At 44.0% G+C, this 26,183-nt stretch overlaps 2 protein-coding genes across 5 annotated transcripts in view; one reads left to right on the top strand and one right to left on the bottom strand.

The window, feature by feature from the left end:
• Positions 1–3,537: 3,537 nt before the first annotated feature.
• CIAO2A (cytosolic iron-sulfur assembly component 2A) lies at positions 3,538–8,186 on the bottom strand. 4 transcript variants are annotated; one of them, XM_061376576.1, is made up of 5 exons: positions 7,969–8,186; positions 6,909–7,073; positions 5,418–5,467; positions 4,820–4,865; positions 3,986–4,098 (listed from the first exon to the last, which is right to left on the bottom strand). In XM_061376576.1, exons 1-5 carry the CDS (start codon positions 8,093–8,095, stop codon positions 4,079–4,081), a joined length of 408 nt encoding a protein of 135 aa, XP_061232560.1. In that variant the 5' UTR covers positions 8,096–8,186; the 3' UTR covers positions 3,986–4,078. The 4 variants fall into 4 exon arrangements, with proteins under 4 accessions (XP_061232561.1, XP_061232562.1, XP_061232560.1 ...); XM_061376577.1 differs by lacking the exon at positions 5,418–5,467 and having other exon boundaries at positions 3,538–4,008; positions 7,969–8,185; XM_061376578.1 differs by lacking the exon at positions 5,418–5,467 and having other exon boundaries at positions 3,981–4,098.
• Positions 8,187–8,610: 424 nt separating this feature from the next.
• Positions 8,611–26,183, top strand: part of SPG11 (SPG11 vesicle trafficking associated, spatacsin) — a 28,663-nt gene continuing 11,090 nt past the window's right edge. The window contains exons 1-24 of the mRNA XM_061376565.1: positions 8,611–8,931; positions 9,881–10,062; positions 10,807–11,034; positions 11,422–11,620; positions 11,771–11,908; positions 12,668–13,131; positions 13,367–13,512; positions 14,014–14,146; positions 14,508–14,663; positions 15,948–16,126; positions 16,289–16,465; positions 16,976–17,047; positions 17,468–17,595; positions 18,252–18,427; positions 18,874–19,081; positions 19,584–19,787; positions 20,696–20,802; positions 21,574–21,719; positions 21,868–22,029; positions 22,758–22,824; positions 23,272–23,437; positions 24,260–24,465; positions 25,063–25,171; positions 25,688–25,847. Coding sequence (XP_061232549.1) covers positions 8,720–8,931; positions 9,881–10,062; positions 10,807–11,034; positions 11,422–11,620; positions 11,771–11,908; positions 12,668–13,131; positions 13,367–13,512; positions 14,014–14,146; positions 14,508–14,663; positions 15,948–16,126; positions 16,289–16,465; positions 16,976–17,047; positions 17,468–17,595; positions 18,252–18,427; positions 18,874–19,081; positions 19,584–19,787; positions 20,696–20,802; positions 21,574–21,719; positions 21,868–22,029; positions 22,758–22,824; positions 23,272–23,437; positions 24,260–24,465; positions 25,063–25,171; positions 25,688–25,847 — 4,125 coding nt within the window. The 5' untranslated portion in view covers positions 8,611–8,719. The remainder of the gene's footprint in view (positions 8,932–9,880; positions 10,063–10,806; positions 11,035–11,421; positions 11,621–11,770; positions 11,909–12,667; positions 13,132–13,366; positions 13,513–14,013; positions 14,147–14,507; positions 14,664–15,947; positions 16,127–16,288; positions 16,466–16,975; positions 17,048–17,467; positions 17,596–18,251; positions 18,428–18,873; positions 19,082–19,583; positions 19,788–20,695; positions 20,803–21,573; positions 21,720–21,867; positions 22,030–22,757; positions 22,825–23,271; positions 23,438–24,259; positions 24,466–25,062; positions 25,172–25,687; positions 25,848–26,183) is intronic.

The raw sequence follows: 26,183 nt of genomic DNA on the forward strand, positions 1-26,183 counted from the left end.
TCAGGGACCCCAAGGCATGAGCGAGGTGACAAATGGGTCTGGAGTCCCACAGTGGGTGTGTTTGTGAAGGAGGGGAACGCTGCTCTGCCCCAGTGGTGAGCAGCAGAGCACTCACATCCCTGGGTTTCTGTATGCAGTTGTGGTGTAGCAGTTGAATGGTTGGTTAAGGTGTTTTTCTGTGTTCTTACAAGCTAAACCCCTTTATTCCTGCGTATATAGATTCACCTCTGTTAAGTTTAGCTGACTTTTTTAACTAGAGTATCCAATATTGCATGAAGAGTGGCACTCAGCCAGCACAGGGAGTGCCATGTGTAAAACCCTCCTGTCTTTGGGAACATTTGCTCTTGGGTTGGTCCCTGGAGGGGGGTCAGGAGCATTTAGGTAGGAATCCCTTTCCGTGTTATCTTCAGGCTATGAGAATGGCCAAAACTGGGGGATCCTGGTTGTATTGAAGGCTGGAGCCCAGCATCGGGCCCACAGCTCAGGGTGCTTTTCTTTGCCGGTGCTGCCAGGAACAACACTGAGTCCCAGAACGGGAAATTCCTGTGTGTAATGTGTATGTAAAACACAAGCCATGACTTCACCATTTGTGTTTGATTCCTTTCCAACATGGTGTAAATCTGTACGTCACAAGAGCCTGTGTCCAGTGCTGGTTTCCTTCGCACCGGCTCCATCCATCCCGTGCTTCTGTCACACTCCCAGGTCGTGCTAAGAGACAGCCACTGTGTCGGGGTTAATGGCTGGAGCTCATGGGTGTATTAAATTGAACAGTTACTGAAGGAAATAGCAGGGTTTCAGGGTTTCTCTTTCCCTTGGGGGATTTGTCCTTGAAGGCACGGTTAAGTGCAGCCAGTTCAGGCCCTGGCAGCAGCAGGGGGGTGGTTACTCTCACTGCAGCAGAAATGGGCCATCAGTTTGCATCTGGGCATCACTGAAAGCTGTGGTTTGCAGCTGGGGTTTGTGTGATTAAAACCTGAGCTGGGTCGATGGGGAAGATGCTGGTGGACCGAAAGGCTCCAGCTTCTGTGCCGTGTGCGTGCCTACAATGGCTTTACAAAGCAGTTCATTGCAGTGGTAACGGTGCTGGTGAGCATCCCCTGCAGTACCTGTCTGTGCAGAGCAGGTCCCTGCAGCACAGGGAATGTGGTGATGCACTGGTCATGCCAAGAACACCAGCAGAGCCTTCCCCTCTGTGCTCCCAAAGAGCCCAGACAGAAGGGAAGCCCTAAATCATGCTCCTCATTAGCGGTACAGGATGCGCGGCGACCAGCACCATTCACTTTGTCATTCTAAGATACTTTTGGTTCATTACTTCAGAAAGAGCCATTGAAGAGCAGCGCTGCGAGCTCACATGCTTCATTTGGCACACAGTAAAGGGGGGATTCCCCTCATTGTGAGCTCGAGCAATGGGGGTGTCCAAGTCTCCCCGACCTTTGGCCACTGGGTTTCACTTGGCCTGTTTGAAAACCAGCTGGTTTCTCCACTAGGCTGTGGGAGGTTGCAGGGAATTGTGCTCTTGCAGCCTGGTTGCCAACTCCAACTGGGTTAACTGGGGCTGAGGGCTGGGGTTTGAGGCAGGAAGGTACATTTATCCAGATTTTAAACAGCCACCTTGGCTGGGTGACTGGGAGATGGGTGACTGGGAGATGGGTGACTGGCAGCAGCATCCCAGCAGTCAGCACCAGGATGATGCTCACAAACACTTTGAGACTCCTCCTGACTGCAGCATTGCAGAACCTGCACAAGGTGTTAGGGCACTTACCTGTAGCTCGTGTTTTGCTGTTGCTTCTGTTTATTCACCTGAGAGGAGCCAGAAGCTTTGGCTTCAGGTTAGAAATCAGACATTGTTCCTCCCCTGGTCAGCTGCAGACACTTGCAGAGCTGGAGCCAGGAAGGAACCATGAGCTCGTTAGCTGGGAAGCAGCATTTTATGGAGGAGGTTGTTTATGTCTCATATTAACAATAACACTTGAACCACTTCCGCATCTCCAGCAGCATCTGGGTCACCCCATCAGAGCACCTGCGCTGTGCAGGCCCTCAGCCCTTTAACCAAGTGCTTCTGTCCAGACCAGATGATCTCAGCTGGAGTGTTCTAATCCCCAAAGTGCCAGGGGGGTCACCAACAACCAGTTGGACTCGATGATGTTAAAGGTGTTTTCCAACCTAAATGATTCTATGATGGGTGAGGGGTGTGGACCCATGCACAGGAGGAGGAGGCAAAGACGAGGAATAGCTCACCCCATCCTTCCATGTCTCTTCAGCTAAGAGATGGTTTAATTTCCCTTGTTCTTAAACCCTCTAGCCCTGTGTGACACAGACAGGTTTGCTCCCCCTCCCGATGAAGCACCCAGGAGGTGCCATCCTGGGGACAGGGAATCGGGTGCAGGCCGAGGTGGGCAGCGGGAGCCGGGGCAGGGGTGCAGCAGTTACCTACTGTGGTATCACTCTGCAACTTGTTGCTGCCCTCTGCAGTTGTCTCTCCTTATTGTAAATGCAAAATATTGGTAAATTATTGGGATAATTCTACCACTTTATGATAGTGAGTGAAGGCAGGGACACGGCCTGTCTACTCGGGTTTGGAGAAACACCCCATGTTCCTCATGCACCCCAAATCCTGCCCACGTGACCCTCCTTCCTTCTCCCCCACGCTGTGTAACGTTCAGCACTGCTGGAGCCCACTCAATCCTTTCATGCCTTGAGGAAAGCATTATGTGGCTCATCATTAAAATGGTTACAAATCCCTGAAATCTCAACAGACGTTTGCACTGAGCTCCCAGGAACTCTCAGTGTGTAACCAAGTTCAAGCCCACCAGACAATCCCTGTTTCACAAAGGAACTAAATCCCTCATGAACCGCTGCAGGAGGGACTACTCTGCACTGACCAGGAAACACACCCCTGAGATAGCCGAATAGTTCATGGGACATGTACCACCGAGGGCCTCCTGTGGCTGCACAGGAGCATCAGCATGTGCTGAGCATCACTCCCACTGGGATGACAGCTGAGAGAGCAACATCTGCCTAATTCGTCAGGAAAAGGTAAATCCATGGTCAAATCCACAGCTGCGATGGAATCCAACCCTGGGGAACTTCCCCAGTGAGCAAATGGTAAAGCTGGCAACAGTTGGGACAGCCCAGATCAGATTAGAGAGCAAGCAGCAACAAGAAACAGGACACTGGGAACCAGAGGGATGAAGGGCTGGGGGATTGTGTCACCTCTGCCTTACAGGGAAGTTGTTAAGACAAAGCAAGGTCAAACTGGCAAGATCTGTCCCGTAGGAAAGCTTTACCCTCAGGTAACAAGAAAGCAAAGCCTCCAGAGTCAGAAACATGAACTTAACAGTTGGAAAACCATAAATATTTAGCAGGAACAGTGCCCCAGTAAGGATCTACCTTGAATAGCCCAGTCCTTTGGTTCCAAACTCTTTTTCTGAATTCATTTCAGCTTCCCCCACGAGGAAGTTGAATGAAATGTTTCCTTCTCTAACAGCAAGCTAAACCTAAGCCTAAAGAGAAAGTCTCTGAGCTCAGAAAGCAGCATCTCCATACAAGAATCTCTTTTATTTTTACAGCGCAGTGATTGAAACAACGTAGAAATTCCCCTCTCAAAACTGCATTTACATCACAATGTCTGTCAGAAGGCAATGCCTGTGTGTTGCTCTGTTTTTAATCACAAAATACTTCTCTGGACACCAGAAATCAGAGTTCTGAACACTATAAACTTTACTATTCCAAAGACTAACTCGTCATAATTTAAATCTATCTTATAAACAATTCCTTTAAAAAAAAACATGGAAGATAAAAAGAACTCAAGTATTAAACTCAAGAATTTGATTATTATTATTTTCTCCATTTTTTAAACAAAGATACTTTAAGAAATGTATCAAAACGGTAAGTGTGGCTGCCCCAGCTGCTAGTCAGGCTCTGTGACACACTGCTCCACGATTTCACGCAGGTTCGGGTTCTCCATCGCAGCTGCTACTCTCTCCTTGTCATTGATTTGCTTGTTGACTGCAAAACACCACATGAGAAGGGAAGTCAGAAGCAGTTTCTTCTCAGTTTTCTCTTTAGGTGGAAGATGTTATTTGCATAATGCCCCAGCTGAAATCAGAACAAGAGCTGACAGGGCACTGGAAGTTCAAGTTACACGGGTGAGTATAAGCAGCTTGTGCCAGGCACAGTAGAAGGATGACAAGACAAGAAGCATATGAGGGTGCTCAAGAGCCAGCAGTCAAAGGAGAGAGGGTTAATAGGGGATTGGGAACAAAGCAAATGAAAGCTCAGTCACAAAAACAACCACCAGAAACCAAACGTTTTTGTTACTTTTCTAGTTCAGGAAACAAACGAAGATGCTTTAATGACATATCTTGAAATGAAGGGTGAAATTTGTGGCTAATTAGTACCCCAGGTGCTATTTCTAGTCACTGAATCAAAAAATACTTGATTTTTGCCAAAGACAGCTGATGCTTAAGAACAGAAAGTCCTGGGACACTGCCTGGCCAAAGGCTGTGAAAACCTCCTTCAGATGGTGATGGGCCACAGCTCTGCAAGAATTCCAGTGTCCTCTAAGCTTTATTTTAAACACTGATTGAGAAACATATATTTTTGTATGATGATGCTAAGATAGTGAGATTAACCAGTCAGGCAGCTCTTCATGTTAATTATTCAGCAGCACAGACTGCGGGGATTTCTGCTTGTTTCATTTTAAAGCTTTGACAGTGTATGCATTTAGACAAGGTTTGTAAGGTAGGGGAAGAAAAGGACTTCTCAAAAGCACACAGACACAAGGCTGAGGCAGCACTCATTCACAAGCTCCACTTACTGTCTTCTTCAGTGGAATGTGTACCTTCAGTTATGTAGATTTCCAGCTGGAGGGGAGAGCAGCAGTGTTAGATGCACACATCAACAGCTGAATATATTCATTCCTGGAGGAAAAACTTGCACAGCACACAAGCAGTGTTTGTCACGAACACTGCTACAAGTGTACAGACAATGGAAGGGGATCAGCAGCAAGAGCTGAGCTTAGACTTCACTGCAACACAGTCACAAGACAACCCCCTCCGTCATCTCAGAGCAACAGCACTAATACTTCAATTATTTGAAACACTGGATTTGAAATCACCCTCTTCCATCAGGCAAGAACCCAAATGACAGCTGCTGAGGTGAGGAAACCCCCTGAAGCCCAGCATTCAGACGTGCAGCAAGAAATGGTCTTTTGTAAAGGAAAGAACCAAGCTATTCGCAGATCCCTTCAGATGCTACACTGTGCTCCCAACATCCCCTCCCTCCACAGGCAAAGGACAAGCTCTAAAAAGACCCCACAGCTTGGAAGTTAGTTGACCCTGCAGCACACACCCTCTTCAAGAGAGCTTGGCATGCACTCATGTAGTTTAAAGGAAGTTCTACAAAAGGTACTTTACCTTATGTCTAAAAGGCAAACATCTCTGAAGTTTTATTCTTAAACAAAGGCCTGTTTAAACAAAAGAGAGAAGAGATTTTCTTCTAAAATTCAAGGTTTGAGGTGCATTTTCAGAGAGTTCACATTTAACAACCAGAAACCAGTATAATTGAGAACCTTCTTTTGTGTTCTGAGCAGCACAAGCCACAGGAGACTGAGCAGTTTGACCCTTTGGATGTGGCTTCTCAGTTAAGCTCACACCTGCCTGACAAGCTTAGGAGGTCTCTAAACACCTCTTTAGATACAGGAACGTGGAGGAGTGCTGTAGTTCATCTTTGGGAGTGAGATCTAAGTTCAGGGATACCCCAGCACCAGCCCTTTGCAGTTTCCCCACAAGGCCTGGCTTTGCGATGAGTTACACACAGACACAGCCACACCACAGCTCCAGTTTGTCCTTGGGCTGAGCCAGTGGTACCAGCAATAGAAGATACGCCCCAGAAGAGAAAATACTCCTCAATTAGAGTACTCTGTATAGACAGAGAAGTTTGGGAAACAAAACCCAAACTATTTACTGCCTCCATTCTTACATACACTACCCAGCTCTTCCCACAGCAGTGTCGTGTAACAGCAGGAGTTGCTGTGCTTCAAAGGTCACAGGACACTGATAACAACTCACAATCAAACAGCCACCACAGGTGTGGTGGACATTTAAGGGCTGAGAACACGATCAGCACAATGTTTAAGATCTGGTATGTGCATCATTGATCCTCAGGCCCGAGCCTTAACCCAGTGACATTCCTAACAGGGTCAGCCTATAAATAACTTACTAGTGCTTGGCATGCTAATGCTTTACTGCCTGTACTTTACTCCCTGCATAAACTTGCAAAGGTTTATTTAGGCATAAATACATGTACTTCTGCATTACATTAAAGACTTATTTTCCCTTGAATCTTTAAGATGCACTGGGAAGTCTCAGCATTGATATATAATGGTAAGAGATGATAATCTTGGCACATTTAAATCATTTTAGAGAACTCAGACATGATTTTCCAGATGCAATCTCAGCATAAATAAGAAAAAGAAAAAAAAAAGGAAAAGCAGCTAGTGTAGATTCTCATTCAACTCAATGGCTTCCAAACTCCTAAGGGTTCCGACCCTTCTTTGGTATCCTTGTTTTGCAGCGTGGGCTTGTTGTATGTGTGTGGGAATGAAGAACAGCCCTGCAGGTAAGGGGAAGATCAGAGAGATTTGGAGAACATGAAGAAGGAATTCTGGGCTACTTCCCACCAGATTTGAGAGCTTCTCTTTGAAGAGTTTCCCTAACTTGCTGAAAACAGATGGGTGTCCCCACATTTCCTCTGCTTTTGTGTCTGTTTCACTGCTGGCAGGGCTCTCAAGATGGTCAAACTGCTGACAAAGAAATACTCACTTTTAACCAAGACCGGTATTATTCAAACAACCTAAAGTTAACTTTACACTCACTGATGCAGATGTAATGAAACGGGAATCTTACCAATGAGAGTAGCCAAAGAGCAATGAGGTACTGTTGGTGTAAACCTGATGATAACCAGATACTCCTCTTCTCCTATCTCCTGCACTTCAACACAGTTTTCTGTTACCACTTCCAGTTCTTCCAAAGTATTTGGCTTCTCCGGGTCCCGGATAGTACGGATTATATCTACAGCAGAGCACAAGTGACCAACGATAAAGGTGAAAGGCTCTTTTATTAGAAACCAGCCTTTCTGTTGTTTGTTTGCCACTCCTTCCCCTTTTATTCTTTTTAGATAAAGCTGCAGGGTGCTGCATAAACTCCTCAATGCCTACAACCCAGCAGTGCCTCACAGCTCAATGATGCGTTTGGAATCCTCCAGGATCCTCAATGCAGCATTTCCAGAGGTAAAACCTCTCCATACTTTACAGTAACAGCAGTCACTCAGTAACAGCGATCTCCTCTCCACTGGCTCACTGGCTGACCCTTCTGGAATGACTTGCCTTTCCAGGTGTGTCCAGCTCCTTTTATCCAAGGTGATGAAACATTCCGGGAAGAAGCAGCAGCAGCACCCACGGCTCAAAGGGAGCAGGGATTCAGTTCCCAGCACGTTCCTTGCTCCGCATCCCACTAACAGGGACCGTGGCACATGCCCCGTCCCAAGGTCACAGCATCCAGCCACAGCCGGGGGCTGGCGGTGGGGCTGGGGGAAGCTCGCAGGCGCCCACGGGAGGCGCTTCCCGTGCTCCCCAGCACCCCAAGGGTGCCCCCTCCGCACCCCACAGCCCTGACAGCGGTTCCAGCCCTCAAGCGGGACAAACACCCTGCCCTCCAGCCCCACTCCCCGAGCAGCCGCCTGCACCCCAGCCTCTCAGGGCCGCAGGGCTCCACACGCACCCCCTCGGCGCCCACGGGGGCTGGTCAGGGCAGGGCCCTGCTTTCCCTCACCTCACCCCGCCAAGGGCACAGCAGCCGCGGCCGCCCTGTCCCCCCGCAGCCCCCCGCTCCTTCACCATCCGTCCCACAGCCCCTGCCCCATAGCCCTCTCGCCCCAGCCCTCCTCGAGGGACCCCCCGACACTCACCGTAAACCTCGAGCGCCTTGTCCTGCTCCATGGCGTGGCTCCGCGGGGCATGGCAGCCCCTACGCAGCCCGGAGTACCTCAGCACCCTGCTCAGCGTGTGCGACAGCAGCCCCAGCACCAGCGACATTCTCCCGCTCCGCCATGGGAGAGCGCGAAACGGGCCCTCGCGGCCACCGTCCTCCGCCAGCGGGAGCGGCTGAGGGGCGGAGCCTGACGGCGATGGGCGGGGCCACGCCACGGAGCTTCCGCTCACTGTGGGGTGTGGCGCTGGCGCGGCTGTTGCCCGTTTCCCGCTGTTGTTGACCCCTCTCCGGTACCGCGGCGCCGTTAGGCCCGTCCGCTCCCGCACAAACACCCCGTCCCGCCGGGCTTTGCCCCTGGGAGCCGCACGCTTGGCAGCGGTCAAGCTTCTAACGGGCCATGTCGGAGGGAGCCCGTTCCAGCTTCCTCAGGCGGCTCAGCCGTTCGCAGGGCCTGCGCATAGGCCGCCGGAGGCAGCCGCCTGCCTCGGTCCCACCGGCCTCAGGCAGGGCAGGGGACGGAAGCGACATCCTCGCCCGCGGCGGCTCAGAGAGACTGCAGCTCCCAGCGGGCATTGCTTCCCCGCCGGGCAGTGCTGGCCCGCGGGGCCTGCTGGGAGTTGTAGTCCCGGCGCGGGACTGGTGAGCGCCGTCAGCTGAGAGGAAGGAAGGGATGTCCCGCCCAAGATGGCGGGGTGCCGGTAGGCCGGTGGCGGCGGCTCCCTGAGGAGATGGAGCGGGCGAGGCGGGAGCTGCGGGTGCTGCTGGCGCCCCTGTCCCGGGACGCGCGGGGCTCCCTGAGGGACGCGGCCCGCGTCCGGCTGAGCAGGGGCCAGGACGCTCTGGGCAGCCTCCTGCTCCCTGGTGGGATCTACCTGGAGTCCCTGGTGCCGGGCGGAGGCGGCCGGACCCGGGGCAGCGTCCTCCCGGGCGCCTGGGCTGAGTAAGTGACGGGGTGCGGGCAGGGCAAGGGGAGGGGAGGCCGGACGGGGTTCCCGGCACCGCCCCGCTTCGGCGAGAGGCGCTGGGTGGGCCCCGGGGCCGAGGGGGCGCCCCGGGAGGGAGGAGGCGCATGGCAGGGGCTGAGGGGGCCTTACAGAGCCTGGTTTGGAATGGGAGGCTCTCCATGGAAATCCCTTTGCTGGAGGAGCGTTGGTTTATATGGAGTTGTTTGTTCAGCTGTGGGTGTATTAATTATGGGAGATCGCAAAGGGAAAAAGGCAAAGAAGAAAATGTGTGTGGTTTTGTCGAGTTTCTGGTGAACAGTTTCATAGTGCCCTGACTTCCCTGTCCGTGAGCAGGGGCAGGCCCCTGTGTGGGACAGCCGGCAATCACATGATGTTTTTCATCTGCTTTGGTAGCTCCTAATGCTGAGTCAAACCCACGGCCGCACGGCAATTCTAAGTGTCTGGTGACGAGCAATAGCAGCACTGCTGGGGGTTTCACTGAGGGGCCTCTCCCTGCTTCCTCTGCTCATTTCCCTCTTGTAGGAGAGCAGGGGTTGGAGACACACCTGGAGAGTTTCTCAGCCTGAGCCAAGGGGAGGCAAAGCGTATGGGAATGGGTAGAATGCTCTGACAGTGCTGGTGCTCCTCGTCCAGGTCCCGAAGCATGGCTCTGCTCACACTCATGCATGACTAAAAGAAAGAAACACACAAGGATAGAAATCCCCTGTATTCTTGAGAGGAAGAGCAGTAGGGATTCCTCCTGTGCTGTCTTGCATTGCAGCCTCTGCTGGGGTGAAATACCTTCTAGTGTTGGGGAGGGATGGGGCAGGGGCAGCATCTGCACTGCAGAAGGTTAAGGTTACAATGTCCATCATCCAGAACTGTTCAGTGTGTGGAAGGTGGAAAGAGTGAGGTCAATAAACATACTGACTGTTGTCTCTTCAGCTTCATGTGGGAGAGCACAGAAGATGATCCACAAGCGGGCAAGACCAAAATACTGGCTCTTGGTAAAAGTCATGAGCTGTTTGTCTATGAGTTCACTCTAGAAGATGGAAAATACAACCCAGCTTCCCTGCACAGTTGTAAGGAAGATACACTTAGAAAGCTCCTTGAAGTTAAAAACATTAGTGAGTACATTTCCATGTGTATTCTGTATTTGAAAGTATTCTACTTCTGCTTCTCCTGGTGGAAAAACGGAGGCAGTAGTGTTGCACGGGAGGGACATGTCCCACTCACTTGAAGTGATCAGTAGCAGCGTTAGTGAAAAATAATAGTGACATTTCTGTGTTCAAAGATGATGTTGTTGGGGGGAATGAAACTGTTGTCGGGTGAGAGGAAATTAAAATACACTTTAATAAATGATAATCATGCACCCTGCTAGCTCAAACTTCCCCTTTGATCCTGGAACTGATGGGAAGGAAACAGAGAAGGGTCTTCTCTAACCCTTCAAAGAATAATGATGTGTTCAAGCTCATGTTCTATGATTAGCACATGTAGTGTGCAGTTAGGATGCACAGTCACTGCAGGGCCTTTGATCTTCCACATGTTAAACAGTCTCTCTGGCTAAAGTGTTTATTTCCTAAATGTAGCTTTTATTTTCAGTGCTGACCATTATGTGGTGATTTTCTGTGTTCTCCGTAGTACTCCACATAAAATTCCAGCACTATTTTAGGCAGCTGTTGTAAAATTAGTGCTCCTGGTGTAGAAAGTGGGATTTAAACCAAAGCAAGTCATGTGTGTGTCTCCCTCCATGCCAACTTTTATTAAGGTGGTAGCAGAGGCAGTGAATTTGAGCTGCAATTTTCTTGAGCTGTCTTTACAAGTAGAAGGTACCAGACTATTATAATCCTAAAATACCTTTACATTTACAGGTGTGTCTTCGATTTTCTCTTTGAGGATACTGTCTTTTAAAAACAACAAGTGCACGCTGCTGCTCAATACGTTCATTGTTGTACACCTTGCCTTTTGTGGAGAAGACTCATCCTTAGAGACAAGCAACTGCTTTACCCTTGATTTACCTCCACAAGTTTTGGATAGAATCACAGATGTCCACTTCTGCAGAGGGATCCTGTTCCTGTTGGATAGCTCCGGCTGGATTTGTATCCTTTGTGGCAGTGAGTAGCTGTCAGTGTAAATGATCTGGAAGTACAAAGTTGTTTCTCTTTTCTGTCATGGTTAAGCAGAAACTTCTTCAAAGACATTGGGGCATCTGTTTAGAAGATGCTTTCAATAAAAGGTTGTGTAGGGAAATGCCAGATATTGCTGTAAAAATGTTGTAGTCATGTATCAAATGTAGTTTTACAATGTGCCACTGGGAATCATTTTCACACCAGAGTAATGGTTTTCAGTGTTTCGATAGGTGGGTTCCACATGTTGTGTTGTGCAGAGATGGACCGCAAAGTCAGCAGCAGGTCACCCTCTTCTACTTCTATGTCATTTTTGTTGCTCAGTCTCAGGCCTGGTGTTTCCTTTGACACTTTTTAAAGACATCTTTGACTCTTTTGATGGTGCAAATCTAGGAAGCGTCAATGTAGCACTGTGGCAGGGGGACGTGCAGGGTGAGGCCATGGGTCCAACCACTGCAGTGCCGCTCACTGCATTGAGAGTGTCTCACGATCTCAGTGCTGCTGTGATCATCAGTTCCTCCCACTGCGCCATCCTGGTGGATCTGAACATGTACTTCAGGTGTGTTTGTAGCAGAATTCCTGAGTGAAAGGTTTGAGTACAACTAACAAAAAGTGCCTGACCTTGGTACTGTAGTAGTTGAGGTGCTGAGCTTTTTAGTTTCAGTTCCGGCTCTGTGATAGAGGTGAAGTTTAACATATTTCTTTTCAGACAGTTCCCTGAGCATTTGCTCTGTAAGAGAGATCCTGAAAAACTTCCACTGAAGCCTCCTGAAGGACTTGATGAGGATGACCTTGCTAGTTCTGACTATAGCATGCAGCTCCTGTCCTTGCCTTTCCGCACAGACAGGTAGGTACATAATGAACATACCTCTAAACCAGGCTGGGGTTTGCCTCCTTTACATCACTGATAACAAACTGCTACCTCTTCTTTAACTGGAGTTGTGGCAAGTAAAATCAGCTCACTTTCCTTTAAATCTTTTGATGTTAGGAAATGGGCCGAGACAAGTTTACATATGTCATGCAGCAGCTTCCAAATTGTAATTGCTGTTTAGGGTGTTACTTTTAGTTTGAACCAGTATTGACAGATCTTTGTATTCCAGGTACTTCACAGTTGTGTGTTTAGCACAGATAAGCGCATGTGTATTTTGTGTTCATGTAAAACTTTTTAACCATGTTGTGACCATTAGTATTAGAGGCATTAATATGGATAAAATATGTTAATTATAACTAGATGCAAGTGTAAGAAATACTCAATTCTGGAATTAATTTAATCTCACTTTTTTCTTAACCAGTGGGGCATTTTCTATGGAGAAAAGAAAATATTCTGCTAAAAATTCTCAGCTTGAGGGACATTGTCAGCTAATGCAGCTATGATCATTTAGCTTAGCTGCAAACAATATTTACATAGAAATAAACAGGACATGTGAAGGTTAAAATGCAAGGTGCTGTGTGGCATCTATAAGCTTAAAATACATGTTATTTAACTGAGAAAACTCATTATTCTTGGGGTAATACCTGGTGCTGTAATACATGTTATTTAGCTGAGAAAACTCATTATTCCTGGGGTAATACCTGGTATTGTAGGTTACTTGTTTCTTCACCCCAGGTCCTGGAAGGCACACTTATCCTCGTTGTATGATAAAGTAAGGAGAAGAAAACCAGGTTCTCCAGATGTGGTGAATGACTTGAATTTACCTTGGTACCAGTTTTTGAACCATCTTGAAGATCATCATCCTGAAATCTGTGAAGATTCTAAAACAGTGGTATCTTTTGTTCCATGGGTTCTTACCTGGGCACTGTCCAAGCCATCACAGAGCAGTGGTACAAACCCCAGGAATGCACCACAGCAATGGAAGCGAATCCCCAAAGAAGCACCACAAGAAGTGGTGAAACTGGAGTGTAAATTGGTAACTGGAGTTAAAGCCCTGTTTGTAGTACTGACAAATAACAGAGGGTTGACTCTTGCTCTCTGGGATTTCGAGTCGCAAGATGTGACCTATTACAGCTTTGGCAAAAATAGCGTGTATGTGGATTGCAGTGAGGAGCTGCCACTGTCTCTGCTTCTGACAGGTGAGGGGGTTTATAGAATTCTCCTGTAGCCTTCAGATAAAAGCCTTTTTTTTTTTTTCTTACTGCTCTTCTGTCCCCTGTTGTCTGATTTTTAATGCATTCTTGCTGAGGTGAAATCCAAATGGAGCCAGTGCAGCTTTGCATCATTATTTAGGAAGAGAGGCGCTAGATAGAAATGCTGCTGTGTAGCAACTTGCTGACTTATTTGTAATTGTGGTTTCATTCTTTCATTCAGAGCATGGTCTGTCCTTAGTTCTCTTTGGTGTAACTCAAGAAGAGTTTCTGAATAGACTGATGATCTACGGCAGCGCTGGAGTTGTAGATGCTGTTTGTCACCTCAATGGATGGGTTCGGTGTTCAATTCCCATACAAGCACTAGAGGTAAAGAAATCTGGTTTGTGTCTTACAGATGACAGAAATGCTTCTTTGAAGTAATGAATGCAGTTTAGCAATGTTAATGGTAGGTTTAGATGCAATTAAAAGTATGCTTCAGTAACCTAGGGACAAAAAGTAGTGGTTTAGTTATTAAATAAACCATTCAAACAACGAGTAACGCAGGTGAATAACCCAAAGGAAGTATTCAGAGTCCTGATTCTCACCGTACTTATTTTATATCCCAAACCAAACTCTGTAATAAATTGCTAAATTAACATTTTGCCTCTGAAGATAAGGGGCAGGGTTTTTGCAAAGCCTGTTAAAGGAGCATGGCAGGTACCTACCAGGTCACCTTGTTATTTTGGGCTACAGGTACTCATAGTTTAAATGTCTTCTTTTTTTATGCATGTTCACTTGTCACCAAGTCTGAAGTACAACTATGAGCAGTGAGCATACAGTATGTATTTTAGAATACATAGCTAATTGTTCTGCTGCATGTTTGTCTAGGCAGGTTTGGAAAATCGTCAACTAGACACAGTAAACTTGTTTTTAAAAAGCAAAGAAAGTCTTTTCAGTCTGTCTGCACCCAGCTCTGGACCAGAGCAGTCTCCTCATAGCACATCCCAGTCTTACCTGAAAAGTAAGTAAAAGACTTTCAGCTACATAGAGGTTTAAATTTAATTGCCTTGGTATCTGTGGCTGTGTTTGTAAGAACAGATTGAATTGCCTGTGCCCCTGTGTGTTTGGATGATGCTATATGGCAGCTTCTCTACTTCTGGAAAATAAGGGAGAAATGATACATAATGTAAGGGGTTTTCTGGTTGTGTTCTGGTATTGGCGTATGCATTGTAAGCATCTTGATGTGAAGGCAAAGCATATTACATACATTGTTTGGCACGTTTTGTAGCATACCTTTATGACTTTCCACTGGAAGTTTAAATCTATGTGAGCAGACATATGGTGGGATGCAGATGGTTTAACTTCTTGTGTAAATGTTGCAGATTTGGAAGAGCTGAGGCCAGCTTTAAACTTGCTTTGCTCAGCAATCAAAGAAAATGATACAGAGTCTCACAGCAAACACTTTTCTGAGCAGCTGCTAAACCTCACCTTGACTTTCCTCACCAAGCAACTGGACGAAATCTTTGTGCACACAGAGGGTGAGATTACTCATTTTGAACCATATGTAGTAATGTGTCATTAGTTGTTAGAACCACTAAATTTTTTATATTAAAAAGCCTAGATTTGCCTAGAAATAACAACCAAAAAGTGCTAGAAAGAAGTGAGTGAAAGATATTGCTTAAAGGGAAACATGAGAAATTAATCTGGATAGAGTATCTGTGTTAGCCCAAACAACTACAGTCAGGTTCTCAGATCAGCCAGGATACTATCAACAGGATCCTTTTGGGATGCCTAAGAATGGCATGATGGGACTTGCAGCTATTGCTAAATGCTTGGTGGCAGTGCTGTCAAGTGGCATGAGCAGCCCTCAGCTGCTCCTGCTTTTCACAGTTCTACCACTGAAAATACTCTGGCAAAATATTTGTGTGGCTGTGGAATGGAATAGACCAGTTTAAGAAACTGATACAGCTGAAAATAAGTAGCCTACCAGGTTATTTTTTATCTGGATCACTTCCCAGTCCGATTAACTGTGTGGCAAGAGGGTCACACATCCCAGGATAACCCGAGGGGTGGCTGGGAGCAAGAGGCAGTGTCTGGTAGGTTGCAGACTGGATGTGAGAGTGTGGGAGTGCTTACTCTGGCACAGTTGTGGAAATATTGCTCTTTGCACTACAGCCTGAAAGGTTCAAGAACAGACCCACAGCTCATAACTAGTGAGTATTAACATGACAGCATTCCAGAGGGCAATTCTGTTTTGCTAGAGAAAGCTGTTGAGAGGGAGTGCCATGTCCCACCATATACAGCATGCTGTCCTGCTGCTTGGGTCTGGACTGCTGCCTCAGCAATGCTTCATAGTCAGTGGACCAACAGGCTCTGCATGTTAAAGCAGAACTTATTTCTTCCGAGAGTAAATGGTGCAGACCAGTAACTGTTCCTCTCTTTTTTTCCTACATGATTTTTAGTAGTCTTTGTTTCTTACTGCATGAATGTTAAGTTGAAAAGTCCCTGCATTTTAAATGGGACTTATCGTGGTAATAATGGGTTGGATTGATAAAAAAATTCAGTTCTTGTTTGCTTGTCCCTGAAGGAGAAAACACACAGTGAGGACAGGGGATGCCTCTGGAGAATTGTGACTGTGTCCTGGCAGTGTGCTGGTAGCGGTGGGCAGTATCAGTATTTGCCCAGGTCACACTGCAGGACAGAGCTCCCACCTCTGAGGTGTGTTCTGCTTATTAGTCAGGAGAACACACTCAACATTGCCAAGCATTAAAAGTGCTGTATTGTTCATTCTGTTTAACTGGTATCTTGGATGCTTTTGACAGAACCTGATGAATTCCTGCAGAAGGCTGCAGATATTTTGACTGATTACGTTATTAAACTGAGACAATTCCAGAGAAAATATCCTCAACCACAAATAAATCCAGTGCACCCAGGAAGTGATCCTGACGAAGAACTGCCTGAACTAGAAGAAAGCCACATGTGGGAAAAACTCACCCCAGAGGTAAAAATGAGTAATCAATTTTTTATAATGCTTGTTAAGTATATTTAAGGAAATTACTGATATTGAAATGTATTTAAAATGTGGAAAAAAATCGATGTAAACCAAAGATAGTAACCCTGAAGATTATTGATATCAGTTTGTTCCTTTTTTTCCCCTTTTTAGGAAGTCATTGCTGAGGCCATCTTGAACAACAAAATGCCAGAGGCCCAGACCTTCTTCCGGAAGCATCAGCATCCTGCTCAAAGTCTTCAGGAATTTACTCAGACGGGTTTGAACCTGGTCTATGACCGGCTTCTGAAGGACAACACCAGAGAGGCCTCCGAACTGTTAAGAAACATGGTGAGAGGTGTTCAGTAAGCATGCTGATCTCAACCCTTCTTGGTGACTAATGAAATAAATTAGTGCTGAAAGGATGGGGAGAATTTAGGTGTCTTATGGATGCATCAGTTCTGCCACATACATGTATCACAGTGAAAATTAACTTGTTTTAAAGAACTGTTCAATCACTAATGCCTTCAGAGTGCTGAGGAGCCTATTTATGTGTATTGACTGATGTGATGTTCAGCAAAGTGTAAAGGTGATTCTGGCAAGTCAGGTAGTAAAGGGTACACATGCTGGAGACATATCCAGCATATCCTGATGTCATATCCAGACATGCTGGAGACATCTGGCAGACCCCTGAGTTATGCCATCTGTGGTAACTGGTGAAGTGAATATCACAGTTTGCCTTTAAAAGGTTATGTGCTTTGGAAAGTGAGCAGATGCCTTTATTCTGTCACTGTACAGTTTCTGTACACTGCACACTGCATTTGTACAGTTTGCAAACAATGAGTGTCTCCTTTTTGTCAGGGCTTTGATGTGAAGGAGGAATTGCGTAAGATCTGTTTCTACACAGTTGATAAACACGTACGAGATCTGTTGGTAAGTGTAGCTTTCTGTCCAACTGATGTTATCAGGTCTGAAGTCTGATGTGTAGTTATGCTGAGAAGTAACTGTATTGATCATGCTTTCAGAATGGGAACAGGCAGGTTTGTCCCTGCGTCCTTACAGTGCAGTCGCTGGAACACGCCATTCACATGCCTGTGCTCTTTTGTATTTGCAGTTAAAGTAAAAACGGATTAAGAAGTCATTTCTGTGTTCTGGCTCTGATCTAGTTCCCATCTGCTTGCACACAGTGGGAAGTTCTGGCCCTCTTCTAATTTCAGTGCATTCACTCAATGTTTCCAACTTTATTTCCTACAGTTGGTTGGTTAACTGCTTACACTTACAGGATCATTTACAACTTTAATATCTTATAAGTAAAAATTGTAATTGGAGATTATACTTTAATTTGAATTAAAGGTGAAAATTTTACGAGAAGAAAACTATTTTTCTGAGAAAGAGAAGAAAATGATAGAATTTGTGCATCAGGTTGAAAGCTTTTACTCGGAATCCTCCCAAGAAAATAGAGAGATTCAATCTCTTGCCAGGTAAAGCGGGTTATCAGTTCTCATTATTAATTAATAATGTTAATAGGATTTATAATATGCTGGTTTCTTCATTCCTTATGATTTATTGCACTAACAAACACAGTATTCTGTAATTTAATTGTTTTCATGCTGGTCTTCATTTGCAGAACCAAGGGTCAGTGTGGGAACTGATTACTTGTTTCATTAATGTAACAATCAGTTGCTGTCATGTTCTTTCCAGACTAAGCCATGATGTACTGTTATCAGTGTAACAGAAGTCTTCTCTTCATGTCATCACCTCCATAAATGAAGTATTTTTATAACAAATGATATAATTAGCATTATTAATCAAATGAAACATGTTCAGATGGAATATTTGCTCTATTTTTGATTGCCATAATAAAGCAATCTCCTCGAAAAATCATTTTACAGTTAATTGGAAAATGTCATGGTATTTATCAGTTGCTATGCCAGTTTGGGAAAATGAGGTAATTCTCTGCTCATTGCTCTCGCATGAATTCTCAGACTTGTAGCTGAAGTAAGTCCCTCTTCAGGGGGAAGAACAACCCTCTTCAAAATGGACTGGCAAAATTTGTTGACCCTTGCATCATCCTCTATTTGTTAGACTGTTTTTAAAAGAGTACTAAAGAAGGTTCTAATGCAATTCTTCATTGCAGTTTCAAGAACTGGAGGAAGGAACAAGACCTTTCTGGACATTCAGCTGTTCTGGACTCCTTGAGTTACGATAGACGTCGGGTTCCCAATAGGAGAGTCAGAGTGATGTTTAACTGGGCCCAGTGGTGGGATGAGCTCATTCAGGAAATGATTCTTCTCCCCAGAAAACCACGCCAAGGCAAGTGTTGCGTTACTGAGGATTCAGAAGAATTTGGAACTAAAAATGGGTCTTTGACATAGTATTGTGTAGGAGTGGCACTGATACAAATAAAGTTTTGTGCTTCCACAGTAGCTCATTCAATTTTTGTCAGTGAAAATGGGTGAAACAAGTGCTTTTATTCTGTTGTCTTCTGGCAGGGTTCTGTGTTTTTCCTGTAGAGAAAAACTTGGAACTAGCTGAAAGGGACTTTTAAATGTCATCTTCTGCTACATTTTGTAGAGCTTATTACACTGTGGTATTACATTTAGCTTTTCCAACATAAAGCTGTAGCAAGCTGTAACAGCATGCTTAATCTCAACGTGATATTTGCAACTATTCATTAAAACTATGTACATGCATAAGTGTCACTATTTCCCTTGGTGGTGTCTGTGCTGGTTTCATCACTTTGCCTTTCCGAAACACAGAGCTCAAGACATGTAATCCTGAGGTCCTTTGGATGCACTTGACAGCCCGGCATGATTGGCTTAATATTTGTTCCTGGATTGAAGAATCTGAGCTCAGCCAGGCCTTGTGTGGAGAAGCTAACTGGCCCCTACTTACTCCAGACATCATTGACAGGAACATGTTATGTAGTAGCTACATGAGGAATGACATATTAAACAAGCTGGCGAGGTATGTGCCTTTGATGCATTGTACAGCTTTCAGTCTTAGCTGAAGCCAAAATCAGATATTTAGAGCAGTACATGTTAGTAACATCTTTGATATGTATTGATTTTTATATTGTATTTAGTGCCTTTTTTTAAAACGGCACAAATCCATTAATAAATTGAATTTTAGTCTTGTACTTGCACTTTGTTATCTGAAAACAGTGAGAAACATGAGAGCAATAAAAATCCTCCATCAGCCCTTTCACAATGATTACATTTCTGATGCCCATTTTAATGCACAGAGCATGTCACTCTTTATGCCTCATTCTCTGCAGTGAACTGTAGTAACTGTGGTATTGTTTGATACTGTCAAATGTATTCTGGCATGTTGTGTTTACCTCAGTAGTGAAGGTACTTCCCCAAGAAGGAAAGGTCTGCTTTGTTATTTTGAACTGAAAACGCCCTTCAGAGCTTGCTGGAGAGGTAACTGTCTCATCAGTGCCTGTGCTTTCTCTCTTCCCTGATAGAAATGGAGTTTTTGTCTCTTCTGAGTTGGAAGATTTTGAACTTCTGCTCCAGAGACTGTCCTACCTCGGGGGAGTTCTGCAAACTCCTCACCCTGTTCCGATGCACAGTGCTGCAGGTGGTTTGGACTTCCACGCTCATTTCGTCCTTCACTGTTTAGAACATAATTTGCAGTATCTGTTATACACTTACTTAGACTATTACAGGTATGGAGGCTTTTCACCCCTCAAATCTTGTGCATATTTAAATAATGAAACACTTCTAATAGTTGGCAGTGAGAGTTTCCTCAACCCTTCTTGTTTGGCAAGAAAGGCTGCTTGGGTCACAGCAGGGTCGTGCAGTGAAACACTGTGTGAGGGTTCATGCTGTATTCTGAAGCTTTATTTAGGTCGTCTCATCAATATGAATTTGTGCATCAGTCATCAAAGGAAACAATTACAGTTGTAGTTAGTATAATGTTATAAGCAATAGAATCTTAAAGGCACCAGGACAGATGGTTCTTCAGAAACTCTCTCACTTGAGCACAAGTATGAGTTCAGTCTTGATACATTCACAAAGAAAGAAATTGCTGGTTTCCATCTAAATAAGGATTAGCTGGGGTTGGAAGGATAAAGTAATATTCGCTATTGCAACTATATGAATGCGTTCCTCTTAATGAGTATCTTGCAGTTACAATTTCTTAGCTGTAGCTCCACTGTAACAGTGTAATTATTAAGAAAATAGAAATGGACCACAAAAAAGCCAATAAGCTTTTTTGGGGGGGATTGTTTGTTTGTATAATCAATTTTAGTTTGCTTAAAATACTTAGACTGTGCAGAGTGGTATTTGTGAGTCAGGTCCCTTCTTCAGAAAGTGTTTGGGGTTGGCAGGTCTGGAAACTATTAGTTTGATTTACAGAAGCAAACAAGCACAGGAACAGAGAAGGGAGATGTCAGTGATGCCACATGGGCTAAAGCTGCACATCTTGTGGAGAAGGGTGGTGTGATTTGGCTCTTTCATACAAGTGAATGGAAAAAGCCACTGTAGCACCAAGTTAGATGCTCTTAATTTTTTAATGCAGTGTTATACTGGGGCAGAGGATGGTTACAAATCCTGTAATTTCACTCGTTTCCAGTTTAACTTCTTCAAATTGTCCTATTTTGGATAACAAGGAATTGCATGAAGCACATCCCTGGTTCGAATTCCTGGTGCAGTGTCGAGGTGTTGCCAATAACCCACAAGGTAGGAGTCCAGCCATGCAGGACCTGGTCCCATGTTTATGCTGCTGAGTCTGGGGCACAGTTGGGTTTAATTCTCTGCTTTACTGCAGACCCTTTCCTGTCCATGGCAAATCATCTGTATGTGCATTAATTCCTCATCTCTAAATTGAGGATTACAATTCTGCTTAAACTGGACATAAAGATTTGGAGGCTGTAGATATGTGAGGATTTTTTTGTGTATCATCATTACTTCTAATTTGGTTACATTCCCAGCAGATTGAACAGGAGAATTCGTAAGAAAATCCATATATGTTAAAAGTAAAGATTCCTCTAGTTCTTGTGGTGCATTTTTAGTTCACTGCCCCTTGGATTATGTGTTTGCTTTTGGGGGGTTTTGTTCTTGCCATTGAAAATCAGTAGAATTTGTGCCCTTTCACTTTTTTGGGGAGCATCTCAGCTTTTGTAGAGCCACACATTGACAAATGATAAAAATAAGCTCAAGTGAAGCTTTTTCAGGAAGTGTGAGCAGTGTCGGATAAAGAATTGAACCAATACAATGCTGAACTGTGGCACTCAATCCAAATCCACCTGTGTAGGTTAAGCTGTGGTTCGAAACTGGGAAAAGCTTAGTAAAATTTAGGACAGCTTTTCTGTGTTTATAAGTAAATTGAGAAAAATAACTGTTAACGAGAAAACCCTAACATTTTTCCTGGTCACAGAACAGTTGTAATGCATGATTTAATGATGTAGTACTGGTTTTGCATGAAATTAAATCTTTCTGCTTTTCTTTCAGATCCAAAGATGATTTTTCAGGCTAGTCTAGCAAATGCTCAGATCCTGATTCCTAGTAACCAAGCTAGTGTGAGTAGCATGCTACTGGAAGGACGTACACTGTTAGCACTTGCTACTACAATGTATGCACCTGGAGGCATCGATCAGGTACTGTGTGCAGCAAATGAGACTTTCTGTGTTATCACCATATGCCAGGTTCCCATGAGGTAGTTTGGTGCATTCAGAGACTGTTTTATTATGATCTTAATGCAGTTACTCCTTCCTAACGGAATCATTTTGCTTCCTTGCAATGCAGGTTCTTCAGAATGAAGATACAGAAAATCCTCTAAAGAAGGTTGATCCACAGCTCCTAAAAATGGCATTGACTCCTTATCCCAAGCTCAAAGCTGCTCTCTTTCCACCATGTACTCCTCATGGAATTCTGCCACCTGACATCTCTCTCTACCATCTTCTTCAGGTACACAGAGTGCTTCTCAGTAGTGCTTTTTGGCAGAACAAAAGTAAACTAAGAGCAGCTTATTTTCAGCTAATGCCTGGAGGGTGGGGACCACATGTTATTTCTTTGGAATCCTTCACTTGGAGCTAAAGCTTATAGCTTCATTCTGAACAGGTTTTTAAATGGTATCTAAGTGGTGTGAGTCGCTTCCCCCTGTTCCCCAGACAGGTACAGAGAGTGTTTAACCGCAGCAGTCTGGCCTGTCGGAGCAGTGATACTCTTGCTGTATTTAGTGGGTAGGTTGTTCAGTATTACAGAAGTTAAAATGTTTTTGAAATTTAGGATTAAAGGATAGCGTCTCCTGGAATGCCCTAGCACATTCCTGGGCAAATGCCTTTCACTTCAGATCTGTGGTATGAGATAACCTGAATGCTGGAAGAAATATTATGTATTATTCATTATTAGGGAAGTGCTGGCCTTGCTAACATCACAGTTTAGAAAACACTTAAGCATGTTCTTCCCCTTTTGCCCTAGATCAAAGTTTAAACCTTTCCTTGCACTTGTTTGTATTCAGATCATGCAGAGTAGATAAATATGCACCTTTGAGAGAGAGCTGCACAAGGTAGATCACTGCCGGTTAGCAGCACAGGCCATTCCTGATCCTCTGCTACTGTAGCTCCCTAAAATATTCCATAGTCTGATGTGAAAATCTTAAGCTGTCTCAATATATTTTGTTTCTAATCTTTCAGTCATTAGCGCCCTTTGATCCCACTAAACTGTTCGGCTGGCAGTCAGCAAATACTCTTGCTGTGTCAGGTATGTTACTTTTCAAGTTTTCTATGCTTTCCTAGCCTGAGCACCTGGGATAAAACACCTTCCCTTGGAGTGATTTGGCAGATAAAACTTACTCAAAATGTCAATTCTTTTATGAAAGAAAATAGGGTCATTTACTAAAATTTCTTTTGAAATTAAGTTCTCAATAGGTTCCCTTTCTCCATTAAGCTCTTCACAGAGTTCTGTCTAAAGATATTATGAGACAGAAAAGCAGTATTTTCTTTTAAAAGCAAGTTGAGGGTTTATAAGTGATCCAGAGTTCTGATTTTACAATGAGAATCGGAATTTCAGTGGGTTTGGGTATGCTGAGATTTGAATTAAAGCAAGAGGAGGGGTGCCTGATTGTCAGCTCATGTTTTGTAGCTGCAAGTCATTTTCTGTATGTAATTCAACTGTTTATCAGCTCATAATAATAATGATTCTTTCTAGATGCATCAAGTGACTTTCCTCACTTTTCATCCCCTGATCTGGTGAACAAATATGCTATAATGGAACGACTGGACTTTTTGTACTATTTGCACCATGGACGTCCATCATTTGCTTTTGGTACATTTTTGGTCCAGCAGTTAGTAAAGAGCAAATCCCCCAAACAGTTGTAAGTCTTCTCAACAATGACAGTCAGATAGTTCTTTTGAAGTTATAATCTAGCACATGGAGTAACATTTAATCCTCCCCAACAGCCATCAGGTGGTGTGCATGGCATCACTTGAAATTTTAGATCTCATAGGAGACTATTCAGTCTAGCATCGAGTAGGATAAAAATCAAATATCACCTGAGTGAGGGTGAGCTTTGTATTGAATTGCCTAAATAAATCTGCACAGTGAAAGCAAGGGATGAAAACGATTCCAGTCATATCAAACACAGGTAGGCTTCTCTTCCAAGGACCTGAGCCTCTAGATCACTGTAGAAACAAGATGCCCCTTTGACTTTTCGTTTAGTTATATTAATAATACAAATTTACTGGAGATTAAGAAGATAAATCTACTGGAGATTGAAGGAATTAAATGTTCTGGCTGAAGCTTCAAAACTTTGTGGTCAAAAGGATACTTTCAAATTACACATCTTGCTTGAATATGTTGAATTTACTATGAAGTATATTCAAAATCAGTAGGAGTTACATCAGAACAAATCGCTTTGTTTCTAGAATGCCTAGAATGCAGCTGTGCATTAGTCACTGTTTCTTTTCCTCATTTCTATACAAATCAGTTTCTCTTATGTAAACAGCAAAGATGATAAAATATAAATACGAAACTTGTTATTAATATAGATATGAAACTTATGGGTTGTAAGTACCTTTCATGCTACTAAAGGCTGTACATTTAGTAAATCTTGTAAGTACTTGTTTATGGGGGGAATATTCATGTTTGGAAATTGGTTACAAATCATGTGTGCTAACTGTTGCTCTTTCTGTTCCAGGATTCAGCAGGCAGGGAACGAAGCCTACGGTTTAGCTCTTTCTCTCTTCAGTGCACCTTCAGTAGGAGCAGCCTGTGCCTGTTTCCTGGAATTACTCGGTCTTGACAGCCTCAAACTCAGGGTTGATGTTAAAGTTGCAAACATGATTTTCAGTTACAGAACAAGACATAAAGATTCTCAGCACAGTCAAATAAGAGAATCTTTGGGTAAGGGTGTCTTCTGTTTGCTTTCAGATAGGGTACTCTGTATATGTTGGGAAGAGAAGCAGGGATGGGTTGAAAGATGCTTCTCAGGAATGCAGTAAAAGCATCCTGTTCATTGAAGGGCTGAGAATTTTGCTCTTTTATTCCTGCTATCATACTGATTTTGAGTGCACGTCAAACAGGGCAGAAGGACTGTAATGTGACATGCAGCCAGAACTGCAGGAGCATCTAAAAGACACTATGCAACAGCTGCTGAAGGCTTAGTTTAATACTTAGTAAGATTCAGCCTAATGTAATAATACAACTAGAGGATTAAATAAGGGGTCATTTCCAAATCTCTTTTCTCTGTCATACTTGAAAACTATCTTAGAGCTCCAGTGAAATCAGATGTTTAAAGCTTTAATGGAATTATTAAATTTATAATAATAATTATTACTAAGGATTTATCCTAGGAATAACTTTAGAAACTTGAATTTCTAACGATAGGTCCACAGGTGTCTTTTTGTCCTAACTAGGAAACTATTTGGTACTTTTGAAAATATTACCCTTACTCTAATCCCAAATAACATCTCAGAAATAATCATATGTTCTTTTAAACAGTTGAAAAGTTAAGAAAATTGGCTGATGGTGAAAAAGCAGCCGCAGCAGAAATTCTTATTTCCTTAGAAGAAGCCTTTTGGGATGCAGTTGAGCAGCAAGGAATAAAGAAGTGAGTAAAACATGATTTAAAGAATTATGCTGGCAAATGGAATTGAGCACTGAATTTTACCATATATGAGTTCAGATAATACTAAAAATATCCACATGGGCTTTATTGCAGTAAACTGAACAACAGTGTTTGAATTTAGAGTGTTGTCCTGGTATTTCAAATACTAGAGGCAGTACAGGTATGTGGCAAGAATAAGGAGGTGCAGTCAGCATGTTGGACAAGCTGCTCCACAGAGTTCTTGCAGCACATTGAGAAGGGAAGATCATTGACTTAATTTCAAACCAAACACTGTCCAGGTAGGACAATGTATGTGCTGTAGTGGGTGGGAATGTCCACAGGGTGCAGTACTGGAGCTCCCACAATGGAATGTGACTTAATCTGTGGTGAAGTCCACGGAAGTGCTGGTGTGGCCATTTGCAGGCAGTGGATCTCAGGCCACGTGATGAGATTGTACATTGTTAACATCTGATATAAATACCAGTTTATTACAGCTGAAGCTCTTTAAATCCCATACAGGACATGCAGTGACTCTAGAAGGCAGTGGTCTTTGGTAATGCAGTTCTGTAAACTCCATAATATCAGACTGAGTACGTCTTACCTGAAGGAATGTGCCAAATGCAATGACTGGCTGCAGTTCATCATCCAAAGCCAGCTGTACAGCTACCAGCCAGATGAGGTAAGCTAACTTTGTCTGATTTTAATTGAAGACAGAGTTTGTCAAGAGTGTTCTTCGCCTGTGATACTGAGAAAAAAGAGAAAAAAATAGATCCTTTTAACAAGGGAATATTACATTGTGGAGACAACATAAAGAGAAACCAAATCTTCCATTTTTGGTTTAGAATGTAATTTAAAAATTAAGAAGGTATTACCAATATGTAAAAATGAAAAGCAATTTGGGAAGGGTAATGTGAGGAGGCTAACTGGAGAATTCCAGGTAAGATGATAACGAGCAGGCCTAGAAATTTAACTTGGATCTTTTCACTGTGATCTTGAAAAATGTGTAATTACACAA

The sequence above is a fragment of the Neopsephotus bourkii genome, unplaced genomic scaffold, assembly GCF_033783945.1.
Source record: "Neopsephotus bourkii isolate Nb327-2 ecotype Australia unplaced genomic scaffold, CSIRO-AGI_Nbou_v1 NB_1723, whole genome shotgun sequence".
Lineage (NCBI taxonomy): Eukaryota > Metazoa > Chordata > Aves > Psittaciformes > Psittacidae > Neopsephotus > Neopsephotus bourkii.

Bases quoted from the DNA above. Each gene is read 5' to 3' on its own strand.
- CIAO2A (XM_061376576.1), bottom strand. From the start codon at position 8,095: ATGTCGCTGGTGCTGGGGCTGCTGTCGCACACGCTGAGCAGGGTGCTG. The intron at 7,074-7,968 runs GTGAGTGTCGGG...GCTCTGCTGTAG, and splicing joins CAAGGCGCTCGAGGTTTACG to ATATAATCCGTACTATCCGG. The intron at 4,866-5,417 runs GTAAAGTACCTT...TCTCCCCTCCAG, and splicing joins GTTTGCCTTTTAGACATAAG to CTGGAAATCTACATAACTGA.